Source organism: Rhinolophus hipposideros (genome assembly GCF_964194185.1).
Source record: "Rhinolophus hipposideros genome assembly, chromosome: 14".
In the NCBI taxonomy this organism is placed as follows: domain Eukaryota; kingdom Metazoa; phylum Chordata; class Mammalia; order Chiroptera; family Rhinolophidae; genus Rhinolophus; species Rhinolophus hipposideros.
The window spans coordinates 10,036,654-10,062,022 of record NC_138060.1 but is presented as its reverse complement, the minus strand read 5'-3'; the positions used below and the strand labels follow the sequence as shown (position 1 = coordinate 10,062,022).

Genomic DNA, 25,369 nt, shown 5'->3' with positions numbered 1-25,369 from the left:
AAGAGAGTCCTCACCAGAAACCAACCCTGCTGGCACCTTGATTTTGGACTTCCAGCATCCAGAACTGTGAGGAAATAAATTTCTGTTGTTTAAGCTACCCAGTCTGTGGTATTCCATGATGGCAGCCAGAGCAGACTAAAACAGCCTACTATAAGAGTATGCAAGGAACTGTTGAGTGCTTGTGGGGAAAGGACACACATATGAATAAGAAACTATTCTTATTGGAGCATAAATGCCACGGACACTGTTGCCATTTTGATCCAGATCATTCTTTGCTGTGGAAGCTGTCCTACGCACTGTAGGAGGGTGAGCAGCATCCTGGCCTTGACCCACATATGTGCATGCACACAGTTTTAACAACCAAAACTGTCTCCAGGTTGTACTTCAATAGAGTGTAGAAGACAAGCAGGCAAATGACTATAATACAAAGTTAAATAATGCAGAAACCATTAGAGTCAGACAAAAACACTACAATGGTTCAAAACACAGTAGATTAAATTCCAAAATCTGTAGCATTGGCCAATTACTGTGGTATAAATAATCCCAAATTACCAATGACAGCACTGGATGTGGGATTGGGAAGAGGTGCACAGTAGAATACCATTATGCAGTAGTTCCGCCATATGGATAGAATAGATGAAATGACCTCAAAAGCATAGATAATAGTGAATTATGGAAAAGTGATTATGAAGTGATGAGTTTTGATTATTTTGATTATTACCTTTGTTTTTCATGTAACTTAATTATGAATATGTATAATTGAGTTTTTAAGAATGGCTGTATTCAACAACTGCCTCACCAAATTCCTGAAATCTGACCAATTGGATCCTGTGATACTGTACGAGCTAGTTCCAGTGCAGAAATGTACATAGTTTCTTTGGCAAATTATCTTTAAAAAGGTAAAAAGAAAAGAGGAGTAGAATAGCTGTAAACACCTAAAGACTGTTGAAAATGTCTGATGACAACGATATGCTGTCTTCTCAAACAAACTCTGTCTTCAATGGTTCTAGCAAATAGCATGTGAAGCCAAGTTATCTACCTCAGCTGACATATACTTCAAAATATTTACAGCTCTAAGTCTCCTAGTATTTTCCATATCCCCTCCCAAAGTTTGCCCTTTCTTTATAAATCTTTACCTTTCCTCTCTTCTTGTTTCCTTTTTATATCTTTAGGCATAAAACAGAACAGAAAAATACTTGAAGTCATTTATTTATTGGCATTTATTAATTTTCTAAAGTCAAAAAGGATGTGAGTTGACACACATTCTTTTGTAGGTCTCCATGAAGAAGAAAAACACCGAATTCCCCACCTCAAACCTTAATAAAACTCTTCTTTTTTAAGCTAGCATGTGATTGGCTAACTGTGTTCTCACAGGTCAGTGTTTTCTAAAAATGCAAAAAGGTTCTCCATTTCTGGGATAGCTACTCAAATGTCAACTATATTGATATTTGCCTACAGTGTAGGAGAAAGAAACTGCATTCAGTGCTTAATGTTTGAGTCTTGACTATGACAAATGCTAAGTCTGCAACTTTGGCCAACTTATGTAACTTCTCTGGGCTTCAGTGTCCTCATCTCTAAAACTAGAGTAATTGCACTCATCACACAGGGTTGTGAGAATTAAAGGTGATAACAGAATGAAAATACGCTGTTAATTGTAAGTCTGTATACAATTGTCAGATCAGGATTATTACTGAAAATAACAACAACATGGTAGATTAGAATTGTATTAGGCTGCTAGTAATAACCTAAGTATCGTGGTTTAGGGCTGATAACATCGTTTTGTAAAAACCATCAAGCATCTAGGCTCTTTCTATCATCCTCCATCCTAAGCATTTGTAGCATTTATGCTCAAAAATCACAAAATGGCTGCTGGAACTCCAGCCATCATGTTCATATTCCAGGCAAAAAGACAGGTAAGGGCAAGGAGTAAACGACCTATTTCCCAGTTGGATAAAAGACATTTAAAGACATTTCCTAGAAGTACTATCGAACTTCTACAGAGGGTGCCCAAAAAAGTATACACATTTTTAAAAAGGAAAATTGTATTAAAATGGTAATACTGAATATATACCAAGAACAAAAGATGAAAACAAGTCACGTTTGACTTCTGCAATTATAAGAGGTGCTCAAAGTGGTTCCCATCAGTGTCCAGGTACTTCTGATTACGGCGAAGTACTGCTTGAGCAACACTGACCAAAGTGTTCACTTGTATACATTTTTTTGGCACCCCTGGTATTTATAATCCCTTGGCTAGACCTAGCTCCAAGAGAAGCTGGAAAATATAATCCTTAGTTGGGCATACTGCTGCCCAGCATAAAATCAGATTTTGTCAGTAAGAAAGGAGGAGATACTAATATTAGATGGACACCTGGAAATCTGTGTCCCCAATAAATATCTGAGTTTTGGGTTACCTCTTTCTTATGTGAACTCCTTAGGAGTTTCCTATATGGTATCTTTCCTATGTGTTAAATCATTGTTTTTGATTCTGTACTTCACAATACAAAACTCGTCCACTTCCTCTCTATTATTAGTAAGTGCAGATTCACAATGTCATGTAAAACCATTTTGAAGAAAGTTTAGAAAGCAGCAAGAGGAGAAATCCTAGGACAAATTCAACTTTTTAACTGGCCAAAGAGATACATAATGACAGATATGCTATGATTTCAAGAAGAATTCTTTATTGAATTGGCTGGAGCTTGCTGATCACAGGACATTGTTGGAAAACCATATTAAAATACAGGTGATTGTTGTTTGGAATCAGTTCATTTAAGGCAATTTTGTTTCTGCATATTAAAGTAACTGAAAGTATGAACAGATAAAAAAAGTAGGAAAACTATGGAGCTCGCTTACATAGCACGAAGTAAATATTTCTGACCACCATGGCTACTTTAAGCCTGAGTTACACTGCCTGCCCCATTAAGTTTCAAATGTATCATGGATATAACTGCAAGAATTTAGTCTTCCCTGTTCTAGAGGCCAAAAGATCAGTGAAGGCAGTACTACAGCTTCAAGGTTGGATATGGCCATAAAGCTCTAAACCTCCTACATGATGGCATTTTAGAGAAACAATCAGGAAGGTTTGGGTAGGATGAGCTCGAGTATGCCACAGAAACAAACACCACCAAAATACCACTGGCTTTATACCACAGTTGTTTTTTAATTAAAAAAAAATAATTTTCCTTATTGTTGTAAAACATATATAAGGTTTACCATTTAATCATTTTAACGTGTACGATTTAGTGGCATTAATTACATTCACAACATTGTACGACTGCCACTATCTATTTCCAAAGCTTTTCCATCACACCAAACAGAAACTCTCTACCCATTAAGCGATAATTCCTCATTTCTCCCTCCTCTCGGCCCCTGGTAAACTCTAAGCTACTTTCTGTCTCTATGAATTTACCTAGTCTAGATAGTTCATCTGAGTGGAATCGTACAGGTTTTTTTTCTTTTTGTGTCTGGCTTATTTCACTTAGCATAATGTTGTCAAGGTTCCTTCATGTTGTGGCGTCTGTCAGAACTTCATTACTTTTTATGGCTGAATAATGTCCTGTTGCATGAATATACCGCACGTTGTTTATCTGCTCATCTGCTGATGGAACATGGGTGTTCCACCTTTTGACTTTTGTGAGTAATGCTTCCATGAACATTGGTGTACAAGTATCTGTTTGAATCTCTGCTTTCAGTCCTTTTGGTTATATACCAAGGGGCAGAATTGCTGGATTACATGGTAATACTATGTTTAACTTTTTGAGGAATTGTCAAACTTTTTTCCACAGTGGCTGGAGTGTTTTATATTCCCATCAGCAATGTACATGTATAAGGGTTCCAAATTCTTCATATCCTTGCCAATACTTGCTATTTTAAAAAATGATTACCATCCTAGTAGGTGTGTAGTGGTATCTCACTGTGGTTTGGATTTGCATTTCTCTAACAACTAGTGACGTCGAGCAGCTTTTCATGTGCTTATTGGCCATTTGCCTACCATCTTTGGAAAAATGTCCTTTGCCCTTTTAAAAATTGTGTTGGTTTTTATTTTGTTGTTGGGTTGACATTCTTCATATATTCTGGATATTAAATCCTTACTCCCACCACAGTTTTATTTCTCACTCACATTACATCTCTGATATGGGTAGGCAGAGACCCATGTGATGGAGACTCTATACTGATGTGTATTTCCAATATCAGAAGAGAAAAGGAAAGTTGGAGCTGAACACTGGCGGTGAAACACTTTTATCTGGATGTGATGCATGTACCTTCTGTGTACATTTCATTTGTTAATGTGAGTCACATGGCCATGCCTGATTTGCATGGGGGTGAGAAAGTACAACTTTCCCCATTCCACTCCCCCCACCTGGAAGAGGAGGGAGCTAATCATTTGTGAACAGTACTAATGTCCACCACCTAAGCAAGGAAAGAATGGAGTAATGTGAACAAGAGATTACCTTTTGGAAAGGGAAGTACAGTTGATTCACGTTATTCGTGGTAGTTATATTCTGGAAAGTCACAGCAAAAAAAGAATTAATGAATATTGAACCATTGCTCCTAGGGGACATACAGGGATAGGTTCTTGCCAGCTTCTGGTCATAGCATTTTTGTTAATGAATCCATCCATGCCCTTGTTTTCCATGTGTTTCTGTTTAAGGATACCGTATTTAATATATATTGTTGATTCGGTAACATCGAATTCACAGTCAACAGCAATATAACTCATGGTGATCAAAGATGATCTAACACACATATTTTCTTCATAAGGCATCTCAAAGGCTTCTTGCCCTTAGGAACACTAGATAGCACTTGAGCACTAAGCTTGGGTGCCATTTTAAAGAGCTAAATCACCAACAAAAAGCACAAAATAAAAAAAAATGTGATACTCAATAGACAACAAAAGGCACACTTGTTTACCGTATGAGGGCTGAAACAAAAGGTAGAAGGAACACTGCCTTGTTCAAACTCAGCTGGAAATATGCAGTGGGGGGCAAGGGAGCGATTCAAAATTTCACCCCTCTCTGCATGGCTCAGAATGACTGCGAAAGCACTGTAAGTATTGATTTCTGGGATTACAGTTTTGACAGGTGAATTTGCTAATACTCGAATGCATTAATAATGAAGATCAACTAGATTACAATCTATTTGACCTACTCAGGAGTAAGGGGCTGAGCCAGGATTTAAATTTCAGTCTGATCTCAAAGCTCATGCTTTTCCCACTTCACCCCACTGTCTCCATAAACCAGTCACAGGGTTACCTCTGCCCTGAGTATTTGATGAATCAATGACCAGTATAGTCACAGTTCATTTCTCAAGCTTGTGGTTCCTGTTGAAACCTTGAATAATAAACAGGCTAGAGTGGCTGCTTAATCATGAAAGCCACACAGACCAGTTGGAATGCCAAAGCAGGCAGAAATCAGCTGCATTACATGGAAGCGCATATGCTGTGAGTGTTATGTGCATATGTTACATAGTAAGAATCATGGGAACTGAACAGGCTTGACAATTTTTTCTCTTTGCGGTCTCTGCAAGAGAAATGAATGTGCTCAGGTTCACCTCCAAGACAGCCATGTGGTCCCTGAAGTGATTTCTTCAATTCCTGAGACTTTCAGAATATTTTAAAATTTTATTTTATTGCAGGTACTTATTTATTTTGTGGTAAAATACACATAACATAAAATTCACCACTTTAACCATTTTTAAGTGGCATTAATTACATTGCTGGGCAACCATCACCACCATCCATCTCCAGAACATTTTGTCTTCCCAAACTAAAACTCCATATCCATTAAACACTAACTCCCCGATCCCCGTCTCCCAGGCCTGGCAACCACCATTCTCTTTTTGTCTAGATGAATTTGACTAGTTGAGAGTGATTTTTATTACATGTTGGGACCAAATGTTCTTCTGTGGTAACACTTCTCTGAAATTATGGTGAAAATCAGTGGGGAAAAAAAATGAGTCAGACACTATATCTACACTTACATTTAAGTCCTTTTATAAGCAACTTTCCTTCTGTTTTTCCTAAGATAATTAGAGATTGCATGGGGAGACTCTGGTCCCTGCCATTAGACTATAACAAATGAGAAGATCTGGGCACTCAGTTGTTAGAGCATGTTTCCACTGAGAAGACCTGTGAGATAAATGGCGACTGATAATTGGTAAGTTATTTCTCCTGCATTTTCAGCCTCAGGGTATTAAGTCAACATTTTACAAATCATAGAATTCCCATTATGTAACACCTCTTCCCAGCTCATGACAGACAGAGTCTTCTGATTACTTTTGGACTGGCATGAGAGGCAACCAAATATCACTAACTGCAAGAGAACTCACTATCAACTGGACTCAGACCAAACAGGCAATTCTGGCAGGTACCTTTCAGCATCCTGACATTTCTGATATCTAGTTTAAAATAGTGCTCACAAACATGCTATCACAGTCTCATCCAAGAAACAAACAAACAAACAAACAAAATCCCAAAACACCTAAAAAATCACCAACAAAAAACAGTAGATATTACTCTGTGCTTAGCGAGTGACATGGCCCAGTTGTAGCAGCAGTCTTGTCCTGTTTTAATGATCTCCTTTTCCTTTGTTGTCTACAGCATTCCTTACACATGTTTTACTTATTCTATTGAAAGCTCCTCTAGACCTCTTTTGGAAATGCACAAGAAATAGATGAAAAAGAAAAAAGTCTTAATTTTACACATACATTTTTAGGAAACAGAGCTATGAAAATGGGGCATTTCAGCATCAGTTCTTATCTACGTTAAACGAAGGGAGCAAAGAAGTAACCAAAAAGGCATGACATGATACTACAATTATTAGCATTGATATGACTTTGCTTTAAAGAGAAACTACCCCAAATTATATTTTACTGAGGCTAGAGCAAATCTGGACTCAAAGTCAGGCAAGGTGGCTCAGAAGTATATTAAGACGCAGGCTATTCATGAGGGGAGGACAAATCTTTCATGAGTAATCGAAGAAATAGTGCTAAAAGGTGCATCACATAAGGTCCCTGACATATTCAGAAGGAAAGCAGAGAAGTACTGAACAACTGGATAGTTGTTAAAAATGAATGAAGTGGGAAAGTGAGGCATTAAGTTCAATAAGTATGAAAGCCCTGCGGCTAGAGGGAGCTTAGGGTTTTGGAAGAGTGGCGAAGGTGTGGCTGGATGGTAACAACTGGCAGGTAATCACTACAAGAATAGAAAGGTATTCTACAGCTTTCCAACAGGTAAAGAAAAAGGAAAGAAACTGGGAAAACATCATGAAAAATCATAGTCAAGAAAACAGAACAAAGCAGAGGAGAAAAGATGGCAAATAGAAAACAGAAAAAAAGTGGTAGTAGTAATTAAGTTACCAAAATAAATGTAAATATACCCATCAATTAAAAGATAGATTATCAGTTTGGGTTAGAAACAAAAACACAATATTCATCATATGCTGCTTACTCAAAATAAATCTGCAAGAAAAGGTTGAAATGCAGGAATAGAAAAGTATAATCTTGCAGTTACTCACCAAAAGAAAGCTAGTGTGCAATGTTAACATTGGACAAACCAGAATTTAAGTAAATATAATTAGGAGAGATAAAAAGCGATGCTACAATTAGTTAGTAAATCCTTCGTCATTTCAAAATGATTAGTTATACAATTGGTTGATCACTTTGTAATACTCACCAGTTCAATATTCCTGGAAAATACGGAGGGTGCCAAAAAACCGTATACACATTTTAAAAAAGGAAAACTGTATTATAATTATAGTTCTCAATATATACTGATAACAAAAGATGACTACAAGTCACGTTTGACTTCTGCAATTACAAGAGGTGCTCAAAGTGGTTACCATCAGCGTCCAGACACTTCTTTTTTTTTTTTCTTTTTTAAAAAGTATTTCAAACTTTTATTTATTTTAAGTGTGTTTTTCCAGGACTCATCAGTTCCAAGTCAAGTAGTTGTTTCAATCTAGTTGTGGAGGGCGCAGCTCACACTGGCCCATGTGGGGATCGAACCAGTAACTCTGGTGTTAGAGCTTCATGCTTCAACCAACTGAGCTAACCAGCCGCCCCCAAGACACTTCTGATGACGGCAAACTACTGCTTGAGCAACGTTGACCAAAGTGTCCATTTGTGTACCTTTTTTTGGCACCCCTGTGTACTATTAATGCAGCTGTTTATAAACATAAAAATGATTTTCAGGTTAAAATAAGTTAAATGCAGAAAAATAAAAGTAATATTACAAAATAATGAAAGGAAAACTCCATTAAAAATTTAGTGTAATCACAAATTTGAAGGCCTAAAATACACAGTGCAAAAACAGGTATACTTGTAGAAAGAGAAACAAATCTATAAACATAATGAGGGATTTTAAGACGCCTCTCGCAGGCATTGATAGATCAAAAAGACAAAAATTATGAAGGACATAGAGTATATCAACAGTAATTACTGTTTATTAACTCTATCACCTTTCTTCTCACAATTTGGAAACATTACCTATTTATTCTTACTTTATACTGGGAAGAAAGGATTTCACATGCTCATTTTCCAGCCAGGGAACAGAAAGAAGCTAGAAGGTGCTAAGAAACCTGCTCAAGGCCAATTAGATATATCACTGTCTAAAACCGAACTTTCCTGATTCATAACTCTTTCTGGACTTGTGTCTCCTTTTCTGTGTCATCTCCTGATCCATAGTCCCTTGGTATTTTCCCCTGGTGTAAGGGGAGGATTGGTGAAGCACATTAACTCTGCTCCCTAAATTCTGGCTCTATGTGATAATATTCAAGTTATATACTTCTTCTGAGATTATTTTCTTAAACATCAAAGGCAAGGTTTTAGGTTTAATGATTTCTAAAGTCATATTTCTATAATTTTTATTGCCTCCCTTGCAATCTCTGAACAAGGGCTTCAGACTTAGGTCTCAGTTTTGTTTTCCCAGATGGGCCTTTCTAAGAAACGTGATTTTACCCCAGTTGGCCTTTCCAATGGGCTCCGGGAGAGGATGGGTGCTTCAGAACAATGCACAGACTCAACCTCCAATTGATCCCCATTGTCTGACTTGACCATCACCCTCAAACATGAACTGAGTGGCTAAGCAGTGCGCACAATTAGTTGGTTGGCATTTCAACTCCTTTCCCTGCCTGCCTCTCTATCCAAGGCTATGATGGTTGTAAGGATTTGCAAAATGATGGAAGAGGAAGGAGAAAAGAAAGAAGTCCCAAAGTGTTCAGAATTGTGACCATCGAAACCGGGGAAATCACAACCCACCCTCCTCCTAGCACCGATCACTCCATGTCAGTGAGGACGAGACACCACCTCTTTTTCCTAACACCCTTTTGCAGCAGTCAGAAAGGAGGTTTCCTAGAACCCCAGGATTTCCGGAAAGTAAGAAATGAAAAGTCATCATTGAGCTAGGCTCTTTAATGTTTACAGTTCTTCCTTAGTTGCTGCTAGACTTTTTGGTAACTTTATGGAAATTAGAAAGAGAGACCCTCCCAAGTACAAATTAGAAAAAACAAGCAGCCAATCTTGGAAGACAGAGTGCTGTATCACAGCCAGGTGAAATGTAAGGTGCCTTATGTTAAATAAAAGATACTCCTCCTTTTGAGAGGCATCTGGACTCAGGTGACTAACAGCCGCCCAGCACCCCCTGGGCCAGACACCTCTGTGCAATGCATAAACCCTAAAATTCTGTGTGGCAGCCCTGATCCTCTCCCAAGCTGAGAGCCTGTGGATTTATCTTTTTGGTTCAGGAAATGCAGGTTCAGAGACTGCTTGAATAATTCTCCTCCCTTTGCAAGGTCTATCACTGAGCTTTACTCAGCCGTCTTAATTCCTATAGCAATAACAACTACCACCCATCACTATGGAGTGCCAACTGTATGCGAGGCACTGTTCTGGTGAATTGAGACTGGGACATGAGCCGGTCTGCGGAAATGTGTTTTTAGTGCCATCCATACAGATGTTGATGAGTTTCTGTCCCAAATCTCCGCTTTATTATGCATAATAAATACGGAGCAATTCTTTCTAAGAGTGCTTGACCAAAAGGCTGTTATTCCTGAGGCAGCCATAGAATCTTAGAAAGATTCCAGCATTGAAATGAGAGGATGCTTGCCTTCCTGTGTGCTAAAGAGCAACTTCATTCATTCATTCATTCATTCATTCATTCATTCATTCATTCATTCATTCATTCAATTACTTTGAGGAATTCGAAGTAGAATAAACTGCACATATTCAAAATATGCAATTTAATAAGTTTCGACATACACATATGCAGTACTCACAAAACCACCAAGCATAATCAAGACAGTGAAAATACTTATTACTCTCAAAAGTTTCTTCTGCGCTTTTGTTACTTCTCCCTCCCACTCCTCCCCACCTCCCTACCCCCAAGTAATGACCGATCTGCTTTCTGTCATGATAGATTAGTTTAAATTTTCTGGAGTTTCATGTAAATAGAATCCTACAGTATTCTATTTCTTTGGTCTGGCTTGGAAAAATGAGTTTAAGCTTCATTCATGTTGCTGCAAATACTCAGAGTTCACTCCTTTTTATCACAGAGTAGTATTCTACTATAAGAATATAACACTATTTGTTTATCCATTTTTCTGTTGATGGACATTTGGGTTGTTTGCAATTTCTGGCTATTACAAAGAAAGCTAAATGCTGCCATTTTTAAAGCCCCCGGATTAAAGTATTGTCTTATTTAATCCTCACAACCACGTTGTAGTTAGCTAATAACTCTTTTATTTTTCAAATGATGAAATGAAAGGCCATGGAGGTGGATTAACTTGGCCAATATTCAAGGGCTGCACAGCTAAAATTTGAACACAGAACTAGTTATTGTCAAAGGTCAGACTCTTGAAGGCGAGCTCAGAAGGACAGGTGCTTGGAAGCTATGGGGAGGCCAGCACAAAGCCTGCAGTCTGTGTGGGTCTTCCACCAAGAGGAACTTTCTCCATCTGCCTATGAAGTGCTCCATGGCACACAAAGCACAATGTCAAGACACGGGTTGGCAAGCTCCCATTTTACATTGGACTTGAGAAACAGGCACAACAAAACCACACCTAGAGTAAGAGCTGGCACCTATGGGTACTCAAGCAACTGTTGAATGAATAAATGGCTGAATGCACAAGTAAATGACTGAACTGATGGACAGATAGATGGGTAGATGGAGGAAGTTAGTTACTAGTTGACTTGATGGTAGATTCCCCCAACCATCTCATGAAACTACTCACAATATCTCCTAAGTCATACGGCAGAGCAGATCATCTTGATAGTAAATCAACTCCCACTCCAGCCCACAGAGCAGGCTGCTCAGTCAGCAGAAAGGGTGTGTAGCTGTGAGCTCACGCCGGAAGGCCAAGTGCAGAGGCCCACCCCAATTTCAAGGATCCCAGAACACATTTACTGTAAAGGTTAGAATCATCTGTCTTGAAAGCTGGGAACGCCAATGGCAGGTCTCCCTTCCTGTGTTTGCAAATGAGCCTTGGTTTCCCAGGGTCTGCACATGAGCCTTGACAAAGCCCTGCTGGCGGAATCTGGCCACGCTGCTGCTGACGTCATTGGGCAGAGGCCCTCAAGCCTGAACCCAGGTCTAGTTCCACCTCTGACAGCTCCGTTGAAAACAAGATCATTAACAGGAAGTTTTACTGAATGCTGCACACACAGGCATATTTCTCATTGCCATGTGATGATTCAGTGCATTTCTGGAGCCAAGATAAACGCAGCATCGTTCATGTGACTGGTTTCCTGAGAACTATTCAGGAGATGGTTTGGGAGTCTCCTATCTCCTTACCTCCCTTCCCCACTCATCTCTCACACTGCACTAAAAACACTGGGGTAAGTGGCAGTGAAGGCGAACATAAGAGATACAGGTTAGAAGAAATTTAATCCAGTCCAGTTGGAGAAATATGTGCTTCACTGCAGCCATGAAATTCCATTTTGAGCTCAGCATGAGCTGGTGGAATAATGAAATGAAGACAACGCGGCAAATGACTGGTAAGAAGTCTAATAATGGTTTTTGTGGGGTTTGCAGAGGGGCTATTAGATCGTGTGTTCCCTCCCTATGAACCAGAGCATCCAGCAGGCTGAGAGATGAACTATTTCGTCATTCTTCTCTCCGTTCCCTCACATTTGCCAGGCTCTGTCCTTGGTATAAATAGCTTCTCACATAAAAAGAGCAAATTGTCAACTGCCTGAAAGTGCACGACGGCCCCAGCCCACTGGTGCGTCACAGCTGTAGAATTCATGGTTCCACAGTAACAGGGACCAGAGCGTCTTCTGGGTTAACAGGCCAAGGAGAGAGCTGAGGAAGCAGGACCAGTGGAAGGATTTTCAACGCATTTGGAATTCTTCTTTAACAAACAGCCTTGAGAATTCTCCTCTGACAAACAGTATTCAGGCCACATTCAGGGAAAGTCAGCCAGGGGCAACATGCGGGGGATGGAAGGGGATGGTGCGAGGAGGGAGCTCATCCTCTTGCTTCCCGTGGCCAAACCTGCTTCAGTGTCTTGGACCCAAATGATGATGGTGGTGAGGACAGTGATTACTATTTGATGAGGACCTGTTATGTGTCCATATTGCCTGGGGGCTTTTACAGAGTTCGTATTTTGCCGTGTATAATGCGCACTCTTTTGCCCAAATGTGTGAGGGACAAATAAGGATGTGCATTATACATGGGTAGTACTAATTCCGTACCCTATATAAAAGTTTTTAATTCTTTTTCTAAGCTTTTGAGTTAAAAGTATAACTCCAGAAATCAATCATGATATCCGTGTGCAAAATAATACCCTGGAATACGATCACCATGGGTTTTGTTGAACTTAAGACAAACTTGCAACGACGAAGAGTTCTTGGTCTTCTACGAGGTGTAAATACTGTAAGTTTGTTACTGGTACATAAAGTGTTTTTGTACCTTGTGTCTGTTCTTGTGTTTTGTAATTATTTGTTACATAAAATTTCTTGTACTACAATATGTTAAAGAATAAATGCTAAAATTCCTTTATAATACAAAAACAAAGTACGTAAATGTAAACAAATAAAAATTTGAATTAAAAAATTAAAGTGAAAGATTTTTATTCTCCCTGAACGTTTGGGCCCAAAACGTGGCTGCACATTATACACGGCAACGCATTATACGCTGCAAAATACGATAATTCATTTATTCTTACAGCTCCTTTAGATGTGAGCATATGTCTCTTCATTTTACAGATGAGACAATTCAAGTTCAGGGCAGCCAAGGTTACAGAGCTAGAAAGTGGTAGAGACAAGATTTGGCCCCATGTTTCCCACACTGGTTTTTCGATGGCCTGACAGCAGTTGTCAACTTCAGCGTGCAGCAGAAATCCTGGAGGCCCTGCTGAAAGAGACTGCTGGGCCCACCTCCAGAGTCAGGGTTCAGAAGGTCTGTGGCAGGGCCTGAGACTCTCAGGCCTTTAACAAGTTCCCAGGTGACACTAGTGCTGCTGGTGCTAATGCACTCTGAAAACCACTGGACTAGGCTGACTAAATCTGAGGAACTTAACCATCATTCCACGTAAGAACTCAGCTCAAATATCACCTCTTCAGAGAGGCTTTTCGATCTGCAGTAGATTATCCAAATCAGGGACCAGCAAACTATAACCTGTGGATTGAATCCGGTCCACTGCCTGTTTTTGTAAATAAAGTTTTATTGTTCCGTGGCCCTGCTCATTTATTTATGTATTGCGTATGACTGCTTTCACACTACATCAGAGTTGGGTATTTGTGACAGGGAGTGTAAGTCCCACAAAGCCTCAAATATTTATTATCTGGCTCTTTACAGAAAAAGTTTGCCAAACTGGCTCTAAATCATGTCACTCTTTTTTTACCGCTTTCCCAGCACTCAATACTCTCTGAAAATGTCCTGTCCATTCAGTCGTTAATTTGTCTGTACCCTCCACTCCAATGTCGGTACCACAAGGGCAGGGATACTTGTCTGTTTGTTCACGGTTGTCTCTCGGTGCCTGGAAGAGTGCGTGTCATAGACCTGGCACTCCAGAAATATTTGCTGAAGGAATGAATATGACTGTTGAGTGCCCAGGTATGTGACACTGTACCAGGAACAAGAGGGTCTTGGGAGGAAGTAGAGGAAATGGAATTGTCAGCATGTGGGCTCCCAGGCAGGATGAGAGAGTGAGAAGAGCCGGACATAAACAGAGATTGTTGTGGGGAAAACAAGCCTTCGAAGGCAAGGCCAGCTGGCTTCGTGCAGCGAGGGGGCAACTGGAGTTAGGGAAAAGAGGAATTCCTCAGTCACCAGCATCAACTTGAGTAGGAGAAATCTCCCACCGCTAAGAATGGAAGAGCCTTGTGTGACACATGCTGCTCCCTTTCGTAACACACGCTAAGTTGGCGTCCTTAGATCTGATATCCTCGGTGGATCATCATGGAATAGAGGGGGTGGAGGAGAAGAGCCTGAATGGGCACTGGAGCGAGACAGACGGATGGTGTGAATCCTGGCTCAACCTCTTACCAGCTGTGGCACCATGGTCAAATTTCCCATCCTCTCTGAGCTGCAAGGTCTTCACGGGAAAAGTGGGGGATTTGGGACAAGGATTAAATGTGATTGTTTATTTATGTAACATTTGTTTATTGAATAAGCACTATGTATCAGACATTATTTTAGGCACCAAGCAAAAGTGGTGAACAAGACAATGTACATCTTCCTCCAACAGGCTCACATTTAGAAAGTAGGACACGTGGCAAGGGGCCAGACACAAACGTATATGGAGTATTTGTTATGTACTTGGCACATGGAAGGTTCCTCGTTACCCCTCTAGTCTCTAAACAAGGACTCTCCGTTGCCTTATTTCCACCTGCAGGCATGATGGGTGATGGGGCTCCTCTGGTTTCCCAGGGGTACACACAGCAGTGAGACTTTCCAGTCCTCAGGTCCACGGATGCCTTGGCAGGAGCTGGACAAGCATGGGCTCCATTCATTTCTCCCCAAACCATCCAACAACACTCTCCCCAAATTCTTTGTGCAGACAAAGTTGGTATTGATTCCATTTCATTTCTGAGCTGCATGCAAATGAAGCACTTCTGTAACAAGCCAGGTCTTTGCCTGGCAAGCTTTGTCACGTCATTAAGTAGCTGCTCAAATACTGCCTCCCCAGAGAAGCCATCCCTGCCCAATCAGTGTAAATCAGCAATCCTTCCAACACTCCCGCCCACGTCCATTATCACAGAAGCTATCATTGTCTAAATTAAAGGAGACACAACTTGTAAAGAACCTAGGATAATGCCTGGCAAATGTCAAAGTTCACTAAATATTTATATCACTGCTGTTAACATCATTGTTCTTTTTTTAAAGCACAATCTTGAATTATCTTGATCATTTGTTTTCTAATTTACATGTATCCAACACCCACTTACAACTACAATATAGCAGAAATCTTCATTATCTTGTTTATTGTTGTATCCCCAGTGCGTAGAACAGTGCCTGACACATAGTAGGTGCATATTAGATACTGACTGAATAAGTGAATGAATGAATGAATGAAAAAAGCCTAATTGCTATTCCTTTTTCACAAAATCCTCCAGCATGCTCTCTGTTTCATTCCTCACTCTCTCCTTAAAGGGGGTAAAGTCCAGTGGAATGCTGCCCCACAGCCTTCAGCCCACCCATTAGAAACAGGTGCGAACGAAGCTCTGAGTGGCAAAGTAAGAGGCAGAGCCAGGGACCACCCTGCTGAGCCTGCTGTTCCCCAAAGGGGGGTGGGTAGAATATTCTCCTTCGTGGGCAGGCTCTCTTTGCACTCTGAGTAACCTACAGAAAAGTCCGCAGGGACTCACTGCTCGCAGGCCTGGGACTGTGATGCTGTAGGTCGCAGGCACTGAGGTGGGTGGGTGGCAGAGCTCAGAGCAGACAGCCCCGAGGCCCAGCTGGGCGTCAGGAGGCAGAGTCTGGTGGCTCCGTCTGGGCCCCTGTCCAAGTCGTTCTGGCTCAGAAGAGCCAAAGCTTCATCTGAATGAAGCTGCACCTTTATTAACAGCCCCACCGCCAAGAAATTGGGGAGCACAGAGGCTCCCGTGCAGGCAGAATTCACAATTATTTTACTAAAAGCCTTCGAGAAGGCTGAGAAGGAATCCAGAATTTCTGTTAAGTCTATGCTTCACCCCTCTCTCTTCCAACCCCACCTAGCCTCCGTCTGTCTTGGACAGCCCAAATTCCTTCTTCCCCTCTCCCTGCCCACTCAGGGCAGCAGTAATCAACGCCACTTACTACAGCTTCACAAGAAGGGACAGAAGGAAACAAGCATTTCATTGAGCAGCTTCTGTGTGCTAACACACCAGCAGCTTTACACACACTTCCTCACTCGGGGCCCAGATGCGTCCTGGGGTCTACAGCTGTCAGAGTTTTGGCCCCCGGGTCAGGTTGTCTGAGACTGAATGTGTCTCTGCTGCTCACTAGGCTGTGTGATCTCGGGCAAGTTATTTCACTTGTCTGAGCCTTGCATTACTCCCCTCTATAACAGAGACCAAAATAATAATTACCAAATAAAGTTGTTAAGAGAATTAAACACAATAATGCACACAAAGTTAAAAATGGTGATAGGTACATATCAAGTGTTGGATGAAAATTCAGTAATTTTCTCCATGGTGATCATCAGTATCAAGAGGAAACTGAGGCTCCTGGAAGTTGAACAACTGTCTTGAGGTCAGAGAGGGAGGGAGCAGCAGCCAGATGTGCCTGATTAGAAGGACACTCTTCCCTCTGGGCCCTGCTGCTTCCTGCCCACACTGGGACTCCCACTGGCTCCCCAGATTGGAATGGAGACACAAATGGTTCCCTGGTGAGGAACACCAAGGGTCTCGGCCAGGTCCTCGGCTCCTTCCACCCTGCTCCAGACCCTGAGTCTTAAAGCCAGGAGTGTTGGAGAACCATCCTTCAAAGATGCCAACTATGTCCTGCCCTTTGCAACCTAAGAGATCTCGGAAGCAGTTGGGCTGGTTAGGGGGATCTGCTCGGAACACATACTTTTAAGCACAGGGAGCAGGAATAATTGATATTCAATCATTCTTTATGTAGAAAAACATTTAAAAGTCTTGTATCTTTTCAGTGTGATGCAACCCCGAACATTCCTGGTTCTTTAGGGGATCCCGGTCATCTGCCTGTCTCTTAACAAACAGGAGCTGGGTGGCTCCATGTGCTGGGGATTTCTAAAACACAAAGCAGACAAGATGCCTGCCCTCCTGCATCTTAAAACAAAGTGAGGGAGCCAAATATTAAACAATTAATTACACCATTAACTATCTAATTATAAGTTTGATGAGTGCTCACAAGGAAAATTTCAGACCTTGACAATAAAGCATGTAAATGGGACCTAACCTTGTATTGGGAGTCGGGGGTGGTGGCCAGAGAAGCTTCTTGAGGAAACAGTCAATCTGATATCTGATGGGTGGATAACAATCACCAAATTAAAAACCAAATAAACAATTTTATGTACCCCCAATAAAGATATTTTAGACTTTTGCCGGGCTCAATACCAACTAATTCAGCCCCATTTCCAGGTAGTGTTGGAGAGATTATTTTGCCACTTATGGCAGCACATTTCAAAAGCCAAAAATTGAGCAATTACTCCTGGTATCTACTCTTCATTCTTTCTGGGATAGTTGGAAGGGAAACTTGAGCGTTCTGGACAAATAACCTAGTCGCCACTCTTTATGTGCAAAAACACAGTTAGGGGCAAGGTAAAATGACTAATCTTTGGATTTCATGACATTTATATTTGAGAACACCCCACAGACACGTGGAGTAAACAAAACATCGATGAAAAGGGCATTCACTGGAGAGAAACAATCTGATGACCTCTTCAGATTTTCAAGGGGCATCGAGTAGAAGGAATAGAAAAACCACGTCCACATCCACGTACCTAATGGAGGCCATCCACCCAGAGGGCGCAGCACTTACCACCTTTCTGGAGGGCAGTTCAGTGCATTTGCCTTAAAGAGCTTTACATGTGACCACTCCACCTAAAAATTTTCCTTCAGGAGAGGAACAGGCAGGTATGCAGGAAGGTGGGCTACTGCCACCTTATTTAATATCAAAGAAAGCTACCAACGACACAGCGTCCAAAAATAAACCTGCAGCTTAGGGCTGCTCAATGGTGGGACTCTTGGTACTTGGGATGAATCAATTCTCCTTTGCCCAGGATCATCTAGTACTTTTCAGGATGTTTGGCATCCTAAACTCCTACCCGTGGAAACGCTAGTGGAGTTTCACAGTCATGTGACAATAACTTCCTCCTCTCCAATATAAATCTCCAAATGTCCCCTCGTGTGGTGGTAGCACTCCAGGTTAGAAACTACCAATGGAGAACTATACCCTCATTCCAAAGGATAATCTGGATCTAAATATACTGAGTGAGAAAAATCTTCATAATACATGAATTGGAAAAAAAAAGTCACAATAAGTGGATAATGTCATCACATTTTTGTCCAAAATGAAACAGAAATGTACTCCTACATACGTGTAGATACTTGTTATATACGTGCAAAGTGGTTTGGGAAACAATTTTCTTTAGTTGGTGAAACTAGGAGTACTTTTTATTTTTTCTTTTTTCAATGAGGAAGACTTCCCTTTATAAAAGGAAAAAAAACAATTTCTGTTTTGGAGAACGAAAGGTCACCCACCCTGCCTACTCCTCATGTCACTCCAATTCTTGCTTTGACTCGCAGGGGTGGGGGAGGTAGCAGGATCTGATCTCTGCCCAGTCGGCGTGGGATGACCACTTTTTCACTCTGCCAAATGCCTGAGGACCGTATAAGACAGCAGCTATTATATTAGAGCTTCAACATAGTAGATGTGCAATAAATGTTTGTTGAATCGAGCCATCCTTTTTTATTTCCATTGGGCCAGAGTTTTGCTGATAGATACTCCAGTTTTTAACATCACTTTCACCCAAGTGGTACTCAAACCATTCCCAGGGACACTGGGCAATGTCTGGAGACATGTTTGGTCATCCCAATGTTGGGGGAGGTGGTGGTGTGCGCTACTGGCATCTAGTGGGTAGACGGCAGGGATGCTGCTGAACATCCTGCAATTCACAGGAAATCTAAACAGCAAAGAACTGTGGAGTCCAAAATGTCAATAGCGCTGAGCTTGAGAAACCCTGCTCTTCGTTTGCCTTTCTTTTAGCTTGGTAAATATTCTCCAAATCCTTGCTAAAGTATTGTGTACTGTAAATTTATAACCATAGTATCTCCAAGAGACAGGACACATACTATTAATATTAACTGTTTGAGTCTGAAGAGAAATTGGAGCCTTACTGACAGCTTCAGATGGTGAATCAGGGCTGACTCCAGTTCTCTGTTCTGCTACCGCAGGGCTCGGCTCTCTGGAGGACATGAAACACCTTATCGGGAGTAATCAAAGGCAAAAGATCTGGTTTTGCCTCCTGGTTACTTTTCAGGCCAGTCATTAAAAATCACGAGATAAGTGCCTGTCCTTTCTGGCATCATCTGTTATATTTATCATTTTTCATACTATTTTAAGAAAGTAAGGTTTTGTAGCTAGCAGATTTTCCTAAAATCAAATGCACATATTCAAGAACTTGGTGAGGTGACTTTCGTTTGCATTACATTTAATTGAAGTCATTTCTCAGAAGAAATAGAATCATAAGAGTGTCACCTGAAGGGATATTAACCAACCCCACAATCAAGGAGTGAAATGAAAAGTTTCAAACAAAAATGAAAGCACTTTACTCCCAGCCCTAAGTAGTCTTTAGTATTTTGCCTCCAGCACAAAGCATTTTAATGTTCACCATAATTTCTCTCAATAGGAAAATGGTTTTTCTCGAACCAGAAACAACTAACATGAATTAGTTGTTAGTGAATTTTTATTAGGGAAGTGCATTTTGGATTCAAATTTTTCTAATCTTAGAACATACTGCACAGGTTTTTTAAATGTTTAAACCTATAAACAGTTCCGTAATTCATAAACTTCAAAAGATCTCATAATTAAAAAATTTTAAGCCCACTGCTTTCATGCAACATGATCCCTTCAAACATCTTGAATATGGACTCATATTTTATTAGGCAAATATAGAGCCCTTCACATAGCTGAAAGAGATAGTCTCTTTATGGAGAACAACTTCCTTTCTAATCATCTGTGTCATATATGTTTGAGTCAGTGTAGGGAATAAAGAAAACCAAAGAACAATAGAATTAAAAGAGATAGGAATATCCTTTCATCTGATGTAATTCAAACCACTTGTTTAAGAGCAGTAATCAATTTCTTTCAAAACAAATCAAAGAATGTTGTTTTATACTTTCCAAAGACATTCATTTCAGATGAGTCAACTGGCCTCCAAAAATACCACAAGCACTCACTTTTTAAATTTAACTAATGAATTTAACTAAGACCTAGCTCTTGCCATTGTCTGTTTTCTTGGGTCAATAGAAAATTTTCTCTGAATCTGAACATCATAGATTGATATTTAATCATCTTACAGAAGAATATACCTATGCAGGTTATTGAAAAAAGCTTAACTTTGGAATTTTAGGGCCCAATTTTGCAGGAAGCACCGTGAACAAAAGAAAGATGGGTCTTTTAGAAAGAAGCTGCTGGAAATGATGTAAGCAAGAAAATGAAACGAGCTTACAGATGTGTCTCGGTGCAAAAACTCACTGGAGGTAGAATGGTGATGTCAAACAAAGATATTCAGTCACCTACCACCTTATTTGAGTTTCCAGACAAACTCAGTGAGATACTCTCATTCTTTTTAAACTTACTCTTTAATAATACAATCCTTACTAAAACAGAAAAAAATAAAGATCTCACCAGATGGCTCAGTTTGTTAGAGCACGAGTTCTGAACAACAGGGTTGCTGGTTTGATTCCCACATAGGCCAGTGAGCTGCACCCTCCACAACTAAATTGAAGACAACCCACTGCCGCTGAGCTGGAGGGGCGTTCGGGATGGCTCAGTTGGTTAGAGTGTGAGCTCTCAACAACAGGGTTGCCGGTCCAATTCCCGAATGCGATGGTGGGCCGTGCCCCCTGCAACTAAAGATTGAAAACGGCGACTGGACTTGGAGCTGAGCTGCGCCCTCCACAACTAGATTGAAGGACAACGACTTGGAGCTGATGGGCCCTGGAGAAACACTGTTCCCCAATATTCCCCAATAAATCTTAAAAAATAATAATAAAAAAAGGTATCACCTCATCCTACAAACTGAGAGAAAATGCTCTTATTTCTTTCTGCTAATATCCCAACAGAGAACTTCCTTCAATTCTCTTGGAGATTATTCCTGTGAATGTTTCTTTTCTAAGACATTTTCTCCAGGGGAAGAATTAGAATAGAGATCACAAACGTAGGGTTTAGGAAGGTAACACAAAGGCAGGGCGTGGGCTGAGTGAGACGGGAGTGACTTGGAGAGCGCACACTCTGTCCAGGAAGAAAGGCCAGTGCTCCACTCAAAGGCCAGACACCAATCCTTACAGAAATGAGAGTTCAGATCCTCAAATTTTCAAGATATAATTATTCTGTGATACATCATCTATATACCACATTGTGTGTTCACCACCCAGAGTCAGTTCTCCTTCCATCACCATATATTTGATCCCCCTTACCCTCATCTCCCACCCCCCAACCCCCTTACCCTCTGGTAACCACTAAACTATTGTCTGTGTCTATGAGTTTTTGTTTGTTTGTTTGTTTGTCTTGTTCCTTTGTTGCTTTCAGTCTTATATCCCACTTACTAGTGAAATCGTATGGTTCTCGACTTTTTCTGTCTGACTTATTTCGTTCAGCATAATAATCTCAAGGTTCATCCATGTTGTCGCAACTGGCACTATTTCATCTTTTCTTATAGCAGAATATGAACTTTTAAATAAAAATCACTAATTTTTAAGTATTAGTAACTAATTCAAAAATTTAAACAGTACTTTGCTTGCTAAACAAATCCTGCCTGTGTGCTTGATTTCATCAGCCAATTTGCAACCTCAATATTGGAAGAATAAAATAAGAAACAGCTAATCAAAGACATGCTATTTCTTAGGTCCCACTCTTGAGTTGTTGGTGAATTCTTGGGTCTTTCTGAATCATGAAGAACTTTTTCTAAAATCATGATCACATCTGAAGTTCCTGACTTAAAATTGCAGGGCTTTATAAGCTTCAAAAGATTCTGTCAGACATGGAAAAGGTCTCTGGAGCAAGAAACTTTCTGTGGCAGAGGAAGGAGATAGTGGTCGAACACTTAAGATTCTGGTAAACCTGTCTCTCAGCTGCACAGAGAAGATCATGAAAATATCCAGGCTACAGAAAGCGCTTCTAAACCAACACTGAGGCTGGTGGATGAGAAAATTCCAAGTACTAAGAAATGCAAAGCAAAGGCTGTATATCACAGAAAAATGCAGTGAAACAGAAAGAAACCAAGTTCATCTCATCGAGCCATCAATATTTACAGCTTATGGGTAGTGCCAAAATATTTCAGGAAATGCCAATGTCTTTCTTTGTAAAGCAAGGCCAAAAGTAATATTTAACACAACATATGTCACTGGGAAGAATAAGGTGAATCCCGATTTCCTCACTCTCCTTTACAAAGAAGCTCAACATTAAGATTCATGGCCAGTGTAGAACTCCCCATCCCCCTCCAGAATTGAAGTTCCACTATCTATAATGTTTCGAAACCAACACTGCTCATAAGTTTCCAGACAATCTTCTGTTACCAGTTAATAACGATGATACAGAATGAATTAGGAATGGCCCACACAATGCTGAGAAATTTTCATTTCTCTTCCTCATTTCCTATTGGGGCCCTGGACATCGTCAACTCACGGAGCCCCAACCTCCTCCCGAATCATCCAAGTCAACTCTTCCTTCTCAGCTGGAATGAGAAAGGATGGGCAAGACAAAGGTAAAAGCCAAACCACAATCACTCTCACGTCCCGAACGGTACCTGTTCAGGCTTCAGCCCTGGTGGGACCCAGGCGTACTCCTCCAGAGCGCAGCCCGAGTCATCGTCAGAGGTGGAGTTCCTCTGGAAGTCAAACATGAGTTTGCTGACGGTCTTCTCCATGTCCAGGGGCATCACTGTCACCATGTGCTCTTCCTGAGGGCACTTGCAGTGCAGACAGATCTTCCTGCAAGAAGCAAAGGCGGCAGGTGAGAAGGAAAGCAAAAGAAACCATTTTTTCAACTGGTCTGCCAGTCCCCAGCCCTTGGAACCCCAACCACAAACGCATTCCTTGGCAACTGGCTTTTGGCAAAAGCATCAAAAGGAGCAAACCACAGCATACCTGTCTTTGTAGCGGTGTGACACCGCACAGGTGGAAATGCCGTAAAAGGTCAGAGATCACCAGGTAAGCATGCTAAGTATGTTTCAGCATGGACCCCCAACGTTTCCTTCTAAATCAGTATCCCAGAAGAATGTCAAAAGATCTTATTTTACTAGGTAGAACACTGGATATGGACTGTGAACACAATTTCTTAGACTGTAATAGCAATTAGATATAATACATATGCTGACCAGAAATATTACCAGTAGATTTCACAAATATTGATTACGTACCATTTTTATAAAAGGTGTCTAGACCTTAGTAAACAGAAGTAGTTTTTAAAAGAACTGTAGGTGAGATTTTCTTTAAGAAGAGCAAAAATATTTTTTTCCACTAAACAAATCTGGTCCTAAGATTTCATGGGAAAGACATTTTTACCTCCACTAAAGATCCACGTAGGTTTGAAGTTCTGATTAGAGACCCACATCTTCCTTACATTGGTCGTTTTTCATTTTTAATATACAAGAGCATCATGCATGTGAATTATTTCAAAAGGTAGCAGCCAACAATAAAAATCTCTTCCCAAAATTGAACGTTTCTTTTAAGGTTACCATCTGTTCCCTTTTCCATGGCTACACAAGTGATGAAGCAATAAAAAGGTTCATGTCAACAACACAAAAGCATTTCTAGCTTCCACCAATAAAGTAGAGAGAAAAGATGGAGGAGGAAGCTTTTAAGAAAATAAGCCGTTATACGTGTGCTCTCATCTTTATGATTAGCTTCAGTAGCACCTTATAAGGGCAGTGAAGAACACAGAATCCTAATTCCCACATGTGCCTGAATTTTTTGATAACAGCTTTATTAAGATATAATTCACAGACCATAAAATTCACCATTTTAAAGTGTACAATGCACTGGCTTTTAGTATATTCCCAGAGTTGTGAAGTTATCACCACTGTCTAATTTTAGAACATTTTCATCATCCCCAAAAGAAGCCCTGTGCACATTAGCAGCAACCTCTCACATTTCCTTCACGCCAGGTCCTGACAACCACTAATCACTTTCTGTTTCTATGGTTTTGTCTACTCTAGAAATTTCACATACATGCAATCTTGCAATATGTAGTCTTTTGAAACGGGCTTCTTTCACATAGAATGATGTTTTCGAGGTTAAACCATGTTGTAGCATGTGTCAATCCTTCATTTGCTTTCATTGCATTATGATATTCCATTGTATGGATGCAATAATAATACATGTTGCTTATCCATTCATCAGTTGATAGAGATGTGAATTGCTTCCCCCTTTTGACTTTTGTGAATAATGCTGTTCTGAATATTTATGTGTGTGTGTGTGTGTGTGTGTGTGTGTCTGTTTTCAATTCTCTTGGGTATATACCTAGGAGTACAATTGCTGCGTCATATGGTAACTTTATGTTTAACAATTTGGGGATCTGTCAAACTGTTTTTCAAAAGTATATGCACCGTTTGACATTCCCACCATCAATGAATGAGTGTTCCCTTTTCTCCCCTTCCCTGCTACACCTGTTATTGTCCTTTTTGACATCCTAGTGGGGGTGAAGTGGAATCTTATTGCGGTTTTGATTTGCACTTCCTTAGTGGCTAATGATTTGAGCATCTTTTTACATGCTTATTATATCTCTTCTTTGGAAAAATGTCTACTCTAATCCTTTGTCCATTTAAAAAATGATTTCTCTTTTATTATGTTGTAAGCATTCTTTATGTATTTTCTGGATACAAGTCCTTTAAAAGATATAGGATTTATAAAAATTTTCTCCCATTCTGTGGGTTGTCTTCACTTTCTTGACGATGTCTGTTGAGACACAAAAGTTTTTATTTTGATGAAGTCCAATTTATTTTTTTCAGTTATTGTTTATGCTTTTGGTATCGTATTTAAGAGACTATTGCCTGACCCAATGTGATACAGATTTACTTCTGTATGTTCATCTAAGAGTTTTATGGTTTTAGGTCTTATAATTGGGTATATGCTCCATTTTGAGTTAATTTTCATAGATGGCATGAGGTAGGCGTCCAAGTTCATTCTCAAGTAGCTATCCAACTGTCCCGGCACCATGTGTTAAAAAGTCTATTTTTCCCCCATTGAATTGTCTTGGCCTCCTTGT

At 40.4% G+C, this 25,369-nt stretch overlaps 1 protein-coding gene across 5 annotated transcripts in view; it reads right to left on the bottom strand.

The window, feature by feature from the left end:
- The window catches only part of PRICKLE2 (prickle planar cell polarity protein 2), a 333,453-nt gene that overhangs the window by 63,852 nt on the left and 244,232 nt on the right, over positions 1–25,369 (bottom strand). For all 5 annotated transcript variants that reach the window (XM_081072618.1, XM_081072619.1, XM_081072620.1 and 2 more), the window contains one exon: positions 22,911–23,094. In XM_081072618.1, the coding sequence (XP_080928744.1) occupies positions 22,911–23,094 (184 nt within the window). The remainder of the gene's footprint in view (positions 1–22,910; positions 23,095–25,369) is intronic.